This window comes from Scyliorhinus torazame, chromosome 3, assembly GCF_047496885.1.
Source record: "Scyliorhinus torazame isolate Kashiwa2021f chromosome 3, sScyTor2.1, whole genome shotgun sequence".
Lineage (NCBI taxonomy): Eukaryota > Metazoa > Chordata > Chondrichthyes > Carcharhiniformes > Scyliorhinidae > Scyliorhinus > Scyliorhinus torazame.
Window position 1 is genome coordinate 181,558,288 of NC_092709.1, and position 14,424 is coordinate 181,572,711.

At 49.1% G+C, this 14,424-nt stretch overlaps 1 protein-coding gene across 4 annotated transcripts in view; it reads right to left on the reverse strand.

Moving 5' to 3' along the window:
* arap2 (ArfGAP with RhoGAP domain, ankyrin repeat and PH domain 2) overlaps positions 1–14,424 on the reverse strand; it is a 604,005-nt gene that overhangs the window by 211,422 nt on the left and 378,159 nt on the right. For all 4 annotated transcript variants that reach the window (XM_072496549.1, XM_072496548.1, XM_072496547.1 and 1 more), the window contains one exon: positions 2,267–2,369. In XM_072496549.1, the coding sequence (XP_072352650.1) occupies positions 2,267–2,369 (103 nt within the window). The remainder of the gene's footprint in view (positions 1–2,266; positions 2,370–14,424) is intronic.

A 14,424-nucleotide genomic window follows, 5' to 3' on the forward strand; every position in this document is an offset into this window, starting at 1 on the left:
CTGCTATGGGGGGGGCCTCTGCTATGGGGGGGGCCTCTGCTATGGGGGGGGCCTCTGCTATGGGGGGGGCCTCTGCTATGGGGGGGGCCTCTGCTATGGGGGGGCCTCTGCTATGGGGGGGGGCTCTGCTATGGGGGGGCCTCTGCTATGGGGGGGGGCCTCTGCTATGGGGGGGGCCTCTGCTATGGGGGGGCCTCTGCTATGGGGGGGGCCTCTGCTATGGGGGGGGCCTCTGCTATGGGGGGGGCCTCTGCTATGGGGGGGGCCTCTGCTATGGGGGGGCCTCTGCTATGGGGGGGGCCTCTGCTATGGGGGGGCCTCTGCTATGGGGGGGGGCTCTGCTATGGGGGGGGCCTCTGCTATGGGGGGGGCCTCTGCTATGGGGGGGGCCTCTGCTATGGGGGGGGCCTCTGCTATGGGGGGGCCTCTGCTATGGGGGGGGGCTCTGCTATGGGGGGGGCCTCTGCTATGGGGGGGGCTCTGCTATGGGGGGGGCCTCTGCTATGGGGGGGGCCTCTGCTATGGGGGGGGCCTCTGCTATGGGGGGGGCCTCTGCTATGGGGGGGGCCTCTGCTATGGGGGGGGCCTCTGCTATGGGGGGGGCCTCTGCTATGGGGGGGGCCTCTGCTATGGGGGGGGCCTCTGCTATGGGGGGGCCTCTGCTATGGGGGGGGCCTCTGCTATGGGGGGGGCCTCTGCTATGGGGGGGCCTCTGCTATGGGGGGGGCCTCTGCTATGGGGGGGGCCTCTGCTATTGTGGGGGCCTCTGCTATGGGGGGGGCCTCTGCTATGGGGGGGGCCTCTGCTATTGTGGGGGCCTCTGCTATGGGGGGGGCCTCTGCTATGGGGGGGGCCTCTGCTATGGGGGGGGCCTCTGCTATGGGGGGGGCCTCTGCTATGGGGGGGGCCTCTGCTATGGGGGGGGCCTCTGCTATGGGGGGGGCCTCTGCTATGGGGGGGGCCTCTGCTATGGGGGGGGCCTCTGCTATGGGGGGGGCCTCTGCTATGGGGGGGGCTCTGCTATGGGGGGGGCCTCTGCTATGGGGGGGCCTCTGCTATGGGGGGGCCTCTGCTATGGGGGGGCCTCTGCTATGGGGGGGCCTCTGCTATGGGGGGGCCTCTGCTATGGGGGGCCTCTGCTATGGGGGGGCCTCTGCTATGGGGGGGCCTCTGCTATGGGGGGGCCTCTGCTATGGGGGGGCCTCTGCTATGGGGGGGCCTCTGCTATGGGGGGGCCTCTGCTATGGGGGGGCCTCTGCTATGGGGGGGCCTCCGCTATGGGGGGGCCTCCGCTATGGGGGGGCCTCCGCTATGGGGGGTCACTGACATGGGGGGGCTCTGATATGGGGGGGTCACTGACATGGGGGGGCTCTGATAAGGGGGGTTTCTGAAGTGTGGGGTGGGGGTCTCTGAAATGGAGGGCGGGGGTCTCTGAAATGGTGGTGGGGGTCTCTGAAATGGTGGTGGGGGTCTCTGAAATGGGGGTGGGTGTCTCTGAAATGGGGGGTGGGGGTCAGCAGACACATAATGTAATCAGGTGACATTTATGTCCACCATTTTATTGCATTTACTATGGTGGACAGAGGACTGTCATACATATGCAATATATCTGTCTACAAATGTCAATCTATAAGCACAAGATGTTAAAATTAGTAAAGCTGGTAAAACATACTTCTCAAATCATCTTCTTTCGGGGCAAGAGGTGATTTTTATGTAAAAATAGGTTAACTGTTCTTCCCAGGTTTCCTTTGTAGCCTATCTTCGAAGCAAATTCAATCATCTTACAGTGCTCCAGGTTATTGGTAACTGATGTCTCCCCATCACAACTGAGGCAGCAGATTAAAATGTCAGGAGGTCTTGGGGCTCAAGGTTTGCAGTTTCTGCATTGTGACTGAGAGCACTTAATGTTACATTACTGAGTTACAAATAAAACCCTGTTAGAAAAGGCAGGATGTCACACAGTTTTACACCGTTCTAGTTAATAAATTTTATTACATGGATTATAATATTATTGCCATAGGTTGAATTCAATTTAATTTTAAATAAAACTCTCTTAAACTGCAGATGCCATTATTTTCATTATATATGGACTCAACTATTTTACTACATCACTTTAAAGGGATTGTTGGGAGCCAGAAGCATATTGGCCAAACGTAGTAACATGTAAAACCCACAGGGCTCAGGAGCAAAAAAGTAAATTCCCATGATATCTAAAAAGCTTTGGGCACTTTCAACACATAAAATATATTTCAAAATTATTTTTCACCTTGGAAATTGCCCTGGTCCAGTCTTTTAGAATTTCGACATTATCAGTTCCAAAGGAGAAGACACGTTCTGACAGCAAATACATCTCAAAAGTAGAGCTTACCCTGAAGCAAACAAGAAGAACAGCATTAGAATCTGTAATAATAAGGCACTGGAGGCTACTTCACAAATCTTATTGCTACTAGCCTAAAGCAAGCATGCTAATATTCTCACGCACTGGATTTCAAGTGGACCGAACAAAGTCTTGTCAGATGATCAGATATATTGACTTATTAGATTTGAGTGAACTTTAGATAAACTGCAGCTGTATTCATTCCTCTTCTTTTCCAAAGCTTTTGGATAAGACGCCTGAATTTCTCCATTCCATGCAGCAAAAAATTATATATTAAAAAAAAATGTAGATCTGGAATGTATTTGAACAGCCTCATTAGAACAAACATACCACTGGTGTGGCATAAGAACGCGAAATATAACTGCATAAAAAACTGCACTTGCGTCTCAACTGTTTTCTTTGTATTATCACCAAACTGCATTTTCACCATATTCATTCCTGCCATATACAATGACACAAATGCATGTTAGCACCAAACGTCAGTGTACAAGAGAATACTGAACTTAAATTAGGAACCAGGAAGAAAAGTATTATTCTCAATAATATAAAATTTTCTCAGGATATTATGATGCATGGCATGATGGCCACCAGAAAGGTTAGAAGTGGGTGTTTCTTTGGAGCAGTACTGATTCAAGCTGTTATGACCAGGTGAGAAGGGGGCGAACTAGCTCCGCTCTTTTCAACCTTCTCAGTTGGTCACAATCACGTTTTTTTTATTTTTCATGAGGATATGCCTTTTCCGATCCAAGTATATTCAACTATTTAAGCTGTGAGCAATAAGGAGCCAGTCAAACAAGGTTTTGTTGAATTAAAGAAAGTGAAAATTAGTTAACCACTAAACCCGAGAAAACATAATGCAAAGTCCCTCATGAAGTCATTTGGGGGGCAGCACGGTGTCGCAGTGGTTAGTACTGCAGCTTCCTGGCGTCGAGGTTCGATCCCGGCTCTGGGTCACTGTCCGTGTGGAGTTTGCACATTCTCCCAGTGTCTGCATGGGTTTCGCTCCCACAACCCAAAGATGTGCAGGGTTGGTGGATTGGCCACACTAAATTGCCCCTTAATTGGAAAAAATGAATTGAAAAAAGAAAATGAAAAAAGAAAATGAAAAATGAAATTGGGCACTCTAAATTTAAAAAAAGAAATAGTACAAAAATGAAGTCATTTGGGTGCAGACCATAAAGCTACAATAATATCCAGTTGTGTCCTTGAAGCGTAGATCCGTGTAAATGTTGTGGCCGATTTGGATTAGCTGGTTTCATAGATGTGATCAGATGAAGATGCTGCAATTATTAAAAGATCTCGCTGCTCTGTCCATGTCTGGTAAAGTTGGCTTCTAAATCATGTAATACATTTGTTCCAAAAAACAAAGGGAGACTGTCTAACTTTCAGCCCGTTTCCTCTGCCTAATAGGTTCTTGCAATCTCCCTGCAGTGGCTGGCCATCTGGTCCTTAAATACTTCACCCATTGTGCATTTTCAAGGGGGTTTGGATGGGTTAGCCTGTGGCAGCCATTGTTTCAATATCCACCAATTTGTATTTTAATACCCCTTCCTTAGGCAGTGACCTATTTTGATGGGTTTCTAAGTTATAGGAAATGTCTCTCTCTTTGCATTCCCCAAAGGGCAACTTCTTGGTTTTTACCTCCTCTTGGACCGTTGCTTGCATTTTAGGTAATTTGATTGTCTCATTTCAAATTCCAAAATTTCAGTCAGTTAAAGTTGGAAAAATCATAGCTTCAAAAGTAGAGGGGCATAGTCTCACAACAAAGCCACATTTTAGGCTTGAAGATTTAGATGGTAGCCATTTCAGTTGGTTTCCTATTCCAGAGTCAATGCAATAAGTTCTTGGTGAAAGTGCCTCCCCACAATCTGACCAGTGTCTTCATAGAGCACATTAAAATATAATATAATAAAGGCACACTTTATATATATATAATATATATATATATATATATAAAATAAAGGTACTGCCATCATGAAAAGTCATCATTCATACAGCGTCAGGGGAACTTCGAACAACATAAATAAGGGACAGTGACAGAATGTGGGAACTTTGACAGCTGATTACTGGAGCTGAGAAAAGTGTTGCCATCGATTCCCTATGAATAAGGTCACTGGGGCACATTTTCCACCATTCCGAGGATCAGGTACGAGGTTCACAACGAGTGTTTCTTTTGCAACAATAATGGAGGAGCAAAAGCAGAAGTGGATGGAGCAAAGGAGAGGACACCATGGAGTGAGGCGAGGACAGGGTAAGAACAGTACTTCCATAAAGCCGAAAGAAAAGGAGCAATTGTTATAATTGTTCGGGAGATAAGAATATAAACAGCATTCCACACTGGTATTAATTCCATTTAGCTTTATGGAAGTGTTTAAAATGTTAATAGGATGGGACTGCATGGATAGAAACAGACCATTGTCAATGGTTCAGGAATTTAGTTGGCATACATAAAGGATCAAAAGCAAAACCTTTTGGATAGAAGCAAAATAAACTTTTGTTTTACAAAAAAAAGTTAATCAAGCTGTGAAATAAACTAGAGTTATGACTGAAGCAGCAGCCTTGGTCAGAATCGTTCCAGAATTTCACAAGCGGCGGAAGAGGGAGTGAAAATTGGCCTTTTTCCCGCTAGCCATAGTAATAGGTTTTCATGCCGTATCATCCGCTGCCTGCTTCATTAATTATGCAGGCAGAGGAAATGTGCCGTCTTGCTGGCAGGCAGTCTGTCTCTGAATTGTCCACCAAGCCGTTACCTTACTGTTTCCTCAATCCGGGTTCCATATCTAAACTGCAGCCACGCACACAGTTATCAATGCTTGCAGCCTAGGACTGCTCTACTGAAGATATGGCCCCAAAAGCCAAGAAATGTTCAGTGACCCATCCATGGTTTGCCTTTTGAAGGCCAGTTGTCCTCGAACTGCGCGCGTCCTGGTCACTGGAGGTCCAGCAAGCTCACCACTCCAGCCAGTGATGGTCATTGCCAATGCTGCACAGAACAGGTCGGCCATCTAGTGTAGAAAGAGGATGAATGATCATACCCGTGTCACTAGGAAAAGCCAAGCACCTCTGTCATGATATTCAGATAAACATCATGGTGCAAACATACATACACACTGATGGACAGATCAATGGACCAATCAATACACACACAACATCACAGCCAATCACAGGCAAGAGCATACACACTATAAAACGGGGAACACGGCACTTCCCGCTCATTCCAGCAGGAGACAGCTCAGGGCACAGAGCTCACAGCAAGCCACTCAGACATTCACCATGTGCTGAGTGCTTCTCCAAGATAGTGTTAGGGCTAGGTCCACAGGTTAGAGAGTAATGAACGAACCACAGTAACCAGTTTACAGATGTTGTTATTGTTAGTAATAAAACTGAGTTGTACCATCCGCAACCGTGTTGGTTCGTCTATGTAGCAGAGCACCCAACACGACATAGTACCAGGATTGGAACCCAGTAACTGTGAGACCTACCTACGCATCTTAAGGAATCCGCCATCCTGCACCATGGACACCATCAGCCTGCCGCTGCCGCTCCAAATCGCTGGAAACCTCGGCGTCAACTGGAAGCTGTTTAAACAGCGCTTCCAGTTCTTCCTAGAAGCCACAGACAGGGAGAATGCATCGGACACCAGGAAGATCGCCCTCCTCCTCTCCATGGCAGGGCAACACGCCATCCACATCTACAACTCCCTGGTGTTCGCGGAAGGCGAGGACAAGACAAAGTACAAGACGGTCCTTCTCAAACTCGAGCAACACTTCAGCGTCGAGGTAAATGAGAGTTTAGAGAGATACCTCTTCCAGCAGTGCCTGCAGGGTAAGGATGAGCCGTTTCAATCTTTCCTAACACACCTCCGTATCCTCGCGCAGTCCTGCGGTTACGAGGCCACTTCCGATTCCATGATTCGGGACCAGATTGTTTTTGGGGTCACCTCGGGCACCCTATGCCAGCAGCTCCTCAAAATTAAAAGCCTCACCCTAGCCACCGCCATCGAAGCCTGCGTCCTCCATGAAAACGCGACCAGCCGCTACTCCCAATTCCAGGCGGCCGAATCGGCACGGCAGGGGTCCTACGAGGCCGAGCGGGTCCAGGCGATCGAGTTCCTCCCGGCCCGTGGCCCGGACGAGGGCGGCCATTTTGCGCGCTTTCCGCGGCCTCCCGCACTTGTACACGCCAAAAGAGATGTTGACGCAGAGGGACATGACGCACAGGCACGCTCTATGCAGGACCGAACTGCGCATGCGCGATAGCGCAACGAACGCCATGACGTCACAACCTGCGGCAACTGTGGATCCGCACATTTAAAGCGGCAATGTCTGGCAAAGAACCGACAATGCCTCCGCTGTGGCAAGATGGGCCACTACGCTGCCTGCTGTCGAGCAGCTCAACCTGCCAACGCTCCCCAATTCCGACAGCCTCGCAGGGACCATTCAGCCTCCGTACTCCGAGTCATACCCGGACGATATACAAACCGGTGATACAGACGACCGGGAAGCCTTCCGTGTTGCGGTCTTTGACAGGAACCAGATGTCTCCAAGCAGGACCCACTAGCCGATGCCAGTGAACAGTGTCAATCCGGGTGTGCCACCCTAACGGTCAACCGAACACCAATAACATTCCGTTTGGACACTGGTGCCGCCGCCAACCTAATAGCATGGTCAGCCTTGTACGCCTTAAAGGTCAGACCACCAATTCGGCCATCCCGTTGTAAGATGGTCGACTACAACGGAAACGTTATCCCGCCCATGGGATCCTGCCAGCTCCAGGTGACACATAATACATACACGGCCACACTGTCCTTCAAGATAGTTTGATCATCGAAGGACTCCCTGCTAGGCGCACAGGCATACAAGGTTCTCCACCTCGTTCAGCGGGTACACGCTCTGTCTCCAGAAGGCACATCAGACTTCCCGGATGCAGAATATGCTCCCCTCGCTCCTCGCCCACAACCAGGAGGCTAGGCAGAATAGGGCAGAATACACTGCCCTATACCTACAGAATATGGCTCAAACCGGACGCCACCCCGGTCACTCACGCATGTCGCAGGGTCCCAGCACCACTCAAAGACCGCCTCAAGCAGCAGCTGCAGGATCTCCAGGACCAAGGGGTGCTATCCCAGGTCATGGCGCCCACGCTATGGGTCAGCTCCATGGTGTGTGTTAAGAAGCCCTCTGGCGAACTCTGGATCTGCATCGACCCGAAAGACCTGAACAACAACATCATGAGGGAACACTACCCCATGCCCAAATGGGAAGAGATCACGAGCGAAATGGCCCGGGCTAAAATTTCACAAAGCTTGATGCCCCAAAGGGTTTTTGGCAGATCCAACTGGATCAGTCCAGCAGGAAGCTGTGCACCTTCAACACCCCTTTCAGCAGATTCTGCTATAACAGAATGCCGTTTGGCATCATCTTGGCATCCGAGGTATTTCACAGAATCATGAGACAGATGATGGAGGGCATCGAAGGGGTGCGCGTCTATGTTGACGACGTCATCATCTGTTCCACCACACCACAGGAGCACATCAGTCGTCTCCAGCGAGTCTTTGCACGGATACGGGAACACGGCCTCAACCGAGCCAAATGTTCTTTCGGCCAAACTGAGCTAAAGTTTCTGGGGGACCACATATCCCGGTCAGGAGTGCGTCCGGATGCAGACAAGGTGAGCGCCATTACAGCCATGCCGCAGCCGGCAGACAAGAAAGCAGCGCTACGCTTTCTAGGCATGGTCAACTTCCTGGGGAAGTTCATTCCCAACCTTGCCTCCCACACGACGGCTCTGCGCCACCTCGTCAAGAAGTCCACGGAGTTCCAGTGGCTGCCCACACACCAGAAGGAATGGGAGGAGCTCAAAATTAAGCTCACCACAGCCCCGGTATTGGCGTTCTTCGACACCTCTCGTGATACGAAGGTCTCGACTGATGCCAGCCAGTCCATCATTGGGGCGGTACCCCTGCAACGGGACGACACTGCATCATGGGCCCCGGTCGCCTATGCCTCGCGGGCCATGACCACCACAGAACAGCGCTATGCGCAGATCGAGAAGGAGTGCCTGGGTTTGTTAACCGGCATAGACAAGTTCCAGGACTACGTGTATGGTCTCCCCCAGTTCACCATGGAAACCGACCATCGCTCCCTGGTCAGCATCATACACAAGGACCTGAACAAGATGACCCCTCGCCTCCAGCTCATCCTACGCAAGCTCCGGAGGTACGACTTCCAACTGGTCTACACCCCGGGAAAGGACCTCATCATTGCGGATGCCCTATCCAGAGCAGTGAGCATACCGCCCGACTCGGAGGGGTTCGGCTGTCAGGTCGAAGCGCAGGTGGCCTTCACATCGGCAAATTTGCCAGCTGATGATTCAAGTCTGGCCCGTATTCGCCGGGAGACTGCGGCTGACCCCCTTCTACAATGTGTGATGCGCCACATGACGGGAGGGTGGCTCAAAGGACAGTACCCACAATTCTACAATGTCCGGGACGACTTGGCCGTCATTGATGGTGTCCCCCTAAAGCTGGACCGGATTGTGATTCCACACAGCATGCACAAGCTGGTCCTCAACCAACTACACGAAGGCCATCTGGGGGTTGAGAAGTGCAGACGGAGGGCCCGAGAAGCTGTATACTGACCGTGCATCAGCGATGACATTGCCAACATGGTGCTCAACTGCCCCACCTGCCAAAGGTTTCAGCCGGCGCAACCCCCTGAGACGCTTTAGCCCCATGAGTTGGTGACGTCCCCCTGGGCGAAGGTGGGTGTGGACCTTTTTCATGCGCTTGGCAGGGACTACGTCATCATCATAGATTACCTTTCGAATTATCCAGAGGTCATACGCCTGCACGATTTGACATTGTCCGCTGTCATAATGGCATGCAAAGACACCTTTGCTCGCCATGGCATTCCAATTACTGTCATGTCGGACAATGGGCCCTGTTTTGCAAGCCAAGAATGGTCTTCTTTTGCTGCTTCGTATGGCTTCACACACGTGACGTCCAGCCCTCTCCATCCCCAGTCAAATGGCAAGGCGGAAAAGGGCGTTCACATCGTCAAGCGGCTCCTCTGCAAGGCTGCTGATGCCAGATCGGATAGCCACTGGCCTCTCACCAGCCCAGCTATTGATGGGTCGTGCCCTCAGGACCACTGTGCCATCCATTCTGGTCCCTACACCCAACTATGCTCCAGTACTGCAAAGGATGCGACAGCAGTGTGCTCAGCAGAAGGTGGCACATGACACTCGGGCAACTGATCTTCCTGCCCTGGCGCCAAGTCCGCATTCACCTACCAGAGGGTGGCTGATCAGCAACTGCCTAAGTTCTCCGATGCGTGGCTCATCGCTCGTTCCTGGCTCGCATGCCTGATGGCTCCATTCGCTGGGCTCTTCGCCTGCTTCCGCGCTCACTACGTGATCGTACACCGGTGCCACGCCCTCCTGTTGTTCCTGATGTCGATTTCGTGGAGCTTCCTGCCACCATTCCCATTCCTCTGTCGCCTGTGGCCATGCCCATTCCTCAGCCGGTGGATCCTGACGCACCCTTGAGGCGGTCAACCCGAATTCGTTGCCCACCTACTAGGCTGGACTTATGAGCCTGTTTGAACATTGAACTCACTGTCGTATTATGCCACAATGTTAATATGTTTCTCTTTTTGTCGTTACAGGAGTTCGTTTTGATGCTTAAAGTTTACACGTGTTTTGTTTATGGTACAGCCTCGTTGCTATGTTGCACCTAACACCTTCCTATGTATATAGTTTAGCCTCATGTACATGTTGTAGATATTGCACACACACACATTCAGCTGCACTCAGTACACATCTATATTTATTACCACATAGGCACATATTCTTGTAAAAAAAAGGGGGGGATGTCATGATATTCAGATAAACATCATGGTGCAAACATACATACACACTGATGGACAGATCAACGGACCAATCAATACACACACAACATCACAGCCAATCACAGGCAAGAGCATACACACTATAAAACGGGGAACACGACACTTCCCGCTCATTCCAGCAGGAGACAGCTCAGGGCACAGAGCTCACAGCAAGCCACTCAGACAGCCACTATGTGCTGAGTGCTTCTCCAAGATAGTGTTAGGGCTAGGTCCACAGGTTAGAGGGTAATGAACGAACCACAGTAACCAGTTTACAGATGTTGTTATTGTTAGTAATAAAACTGAGTTGTACCATCCGCAACCGTGTTGGTTCGTCTATGTAGCAGAGCACCAAACACGACAACCTCACCATTCTAAATCACACACTGACAAGGCTATCACACATTGTTAAGATCCCCTGGACTACTGCGTGTTCAATTCCAGCCCCACTTGACCCGCAGTTGCAACACAAATGAAATCAATAAATAATTCTTAGAAAACACCCAGTCTTTGGCTATTAGCTGCCTAATAACTACAATCACGAGGTTTGTAAATTGAAACACAATTAAGTTTATTAATAACAATAACTATAATTAAATATGCAGCAAACACAACAGGTTAACCATCATCTAATTTCCCCCCACTTAAATTCACCACACCCTCTTCATACGCACAACACACAGAGGGGCGATGAGGGATGTAGAAGTATTAAGTAAAAGGGATAAAAGTCTTTGTTTCAGCTGGCTGTCTTATAGCACATCTTCCTTTCTTAAATTTAAACTTACAGTTCGAGGTTGTCTCAGCAATTTCACTGCAGCTTTTCAGAGTGAGAGAGGGAGATGGAGAGAAAACGTTGGCTCTCTGAAAATCAGCCCACTCAGGCAGGACCCAGTCACAACCCGTTAGCAGGCAGAATACCATCTTCTGGCCAATTCATTGGCCACCGGCCAACCAATCAAACCAAGTTCCACTGATCTCTTGTTTGCCAAAAAGTCTGAGGAGTTCTGCTGTCCAAGTGTTCTCTTTTGAAACCCTAATTTTCCCTGCTCGACTTAAAGATATATGTCGATTGAGCATCCATGGATCAAAATGATATCAGAAATAAAGAAAAAGGAATTAGGCAATCAACAGGAAGGGCCCTTGCAACATTCATTAGCATCTCACACATTGCTAACTCAAGGGACATCACCCTCTCACACACACCCTCACATCTCCATCTGGTTTCATCTCCACTGGAGACTGCCTCGTTAGCCCATACCATCTGGAGGCTACTTTTACAGATCAACATGAACCCCTATACAGACCCTGGGATATGCCCCTTTCCCGGTACAGCCCTCACCCTGCAGCCTCCTCCCGTGCCTGAAGCCACTTCTTCCCTCTTCCCCAAGCAAGCCTGAAAAGCTGCTCCCTCGTTCCAGTGGTCTAGTGGCGAGAGACCTGCCCGTGAGCCCCCCCTAAAAGTGATGTGGTGCTGGCTGCGATACCTGCCACTGATAATTGTGAGTGCCGCCCAAAACAAGATGTGCAAAGTAACCTCGAAGTCCCAAGCACAGTGCAGGTCTTAAGGTGCACGTCACTTGCGTACCAGTGTGCAACATATCTGAGTGCAATCATGCCACATGAACTCATGTTCCAGAGTGGCCCGGGGGGGGAGGGGGGGGGAATGATTTGGCGAGCAGGGCTTAAAATGAGATTCTAATATATTGAAATTAGCTTCCCGACACTCAGTTGTGGGAAATGCGGCCTACCATTGACAGGTAAAGCATTTGATCGTAAACTGGTTTCATAATGGGCTGGTTTAGCACAGTGGGCTAAACAGTGGCTTGTAATGCAGAACAAGGCCAGCAGCACGGGTTCAATTCCCATACCGGTCCTCCCTGAACTGGTGCCGGGATGTGACAAGTAGGGGGTTTTCACAGTAACTTCACTGAAGCCTACTTGTGACAATAAGCGATTATTAATGATGTAAAACCGATTGCTGAGCCACCCGGCATATTTTCCTCTCATGCTGCCCAGCACATCCACTGCAAATGGGAGCAGAATGTTCCACCCCATGTCAGCATTTAAGAATGGATTAGATGGACAGTTAATGAGAAAGGGAATATAATAATCTTTATTAGTGTAACAAGTAGGCTTATATTATCACTGCAATGAAGTTACTATGAAAATTCCCTAGTTGCCACACTATGGCGCCTGTTCGGGTACACAGAGGAAGAATTCAGAATGTCCAACTCACTCAACAACCATGTCTTTCGGGACTTGAGGGAGGAACCGGAACACCCGGAGAAAACCCATGCAGACATGGGGAGCATGTGCAGACTCCGCACAGACAGTGACCCAAGCCAGGAATTGAACCGGAACCCTGTCGCTGTGAAGCAACAGTGCTAATCACTGTACTACCCTGCCGCCCAGAGAGATAAAGGAATGACAGGTACACATTATTAGGACTACTACTGTTCATGTGGAGGATAAACACAAACATGGGCAGGATGGGTCACGCCTGCTCCAATGTTCTGCTGCCCAAGATGAAAAGGGTGGGTGAGCAGGTAGTGTACTGCCTCGTCAGGCCACTGAACTTTGTTTCCCCCAGTACTGACTTGTAGTTCTCGCTAGGGTCAGAGAATTAACATTTAGTGACACTACTATCACCCTCCACAGGACACACAACACATTCTCCTGTGATTTCACTATCTTGCCTCAGCTCACCCAGAGGGCAATATAGGCTTGTCTGGGAAAAGTTGCTTTTTCTGTCTGCCAGGTAGCAACAGGTGTCTCTGCCACATTCTCCAGTGGCAGATGGTCTCCAAATGTGGCAATGATCATCTAAGGCATTCACAAGAGTCACTTGTCTTTCAGTTCACGAAGCCACATACTTTTCCACATCCCTGCTGTTCTCCCATGTTTACTGCTGCAATCATCAATTATTTGTGGATTTTAAATCTCTAATTTCCAAGTGTAATTCCTCACCAGCGCATTATTCCCATTTTGCACAGGTCTTGTGTGGCTCAGTTGCCAATGAGATTTAAATGATCTGATCATACAAATGAAGGTACAGTTCGCAGTATCAATGTGCTCTGGTGAAAGACGATTGACCCAAAACATGAATTCTTGGTTATCTCTTCATAGATGCTGCCAGACCTGCTGAGCGTTTTCAATTTTTATTTCAGATTCCTAGCATCTGCGGTATTTTAATTTGATATCAAGCGGCTCATTTTGCATTCTGGTCTGATGAGGAGGGTCAGTCAATCTTTTCTCTATGCTGAAGCTAATTGACTTGCTGTGCTTTTCCAACATGTTCCATTTACGTTTCAATGTTCAAGAGTTAAAAAGAAGAGAGTATTCATTAGCAAGCCAGGAAATTAGAAAATACTGCATTTGCTGCACCATTGACTGTTCACTAAAATTTCTGAATCAATGTGAAGCTGTTAGTAACAAGGCTTATTGAGTAGCAGGGTGCATTCAAAGAGCATTTGATTGTAACCTTGAAACAAGGTGATTTTATCCCTGCTTTTATTCATAGTTGAGATCAACAATGCAAGATTGAACACTCTGACTGATGCATTCAAGAAAGTTAAGATAAGAGTATCAAAAACATATAATCAGTGAGTGCATATTCCTCGCTTTGCCTTCATATTTATCTGCATTAAACTGCATCTGCTATATATCTGCTCATTTCTTAACCTGCTTATCACGTCAGATCTTCAAATGCTCTGGTCATTTTCCAAACCTTTTACTGATACTACGATGCGCTATAAATTATTTCACAGGATGTGGGAATCGCTGCCAGGCTAACATTTGTCCATCCTTAATCCCCCTTGAGAAGGAGGTGGTGAACTGCCTTTAAGAACCCCAGCAGTTCATGTTAGGTATGTCCACCCATGGTGCTTTTTAAGAACAAAGTTCCAGAATTTTTGCCAGTGCCAGTGAAAGAACGGCGATATACAGTGGAGCAGATTTTTTGTCTTCACTGATAAAATGGCAGAATTATTGGTCTGCTCCTTCTAGGACCTGACTGCTTTACATTCCAATCATCGCAAAGAATACCAGATCACTCAACCCTACAGTAAAAGGAAAAACTTCGGGCGGCACGGACGCACAGTGGTCAGCACTGCTGCCTAATGACACTGAGGCCCTGGGTTTGATCCTGGCCCCAGGTCA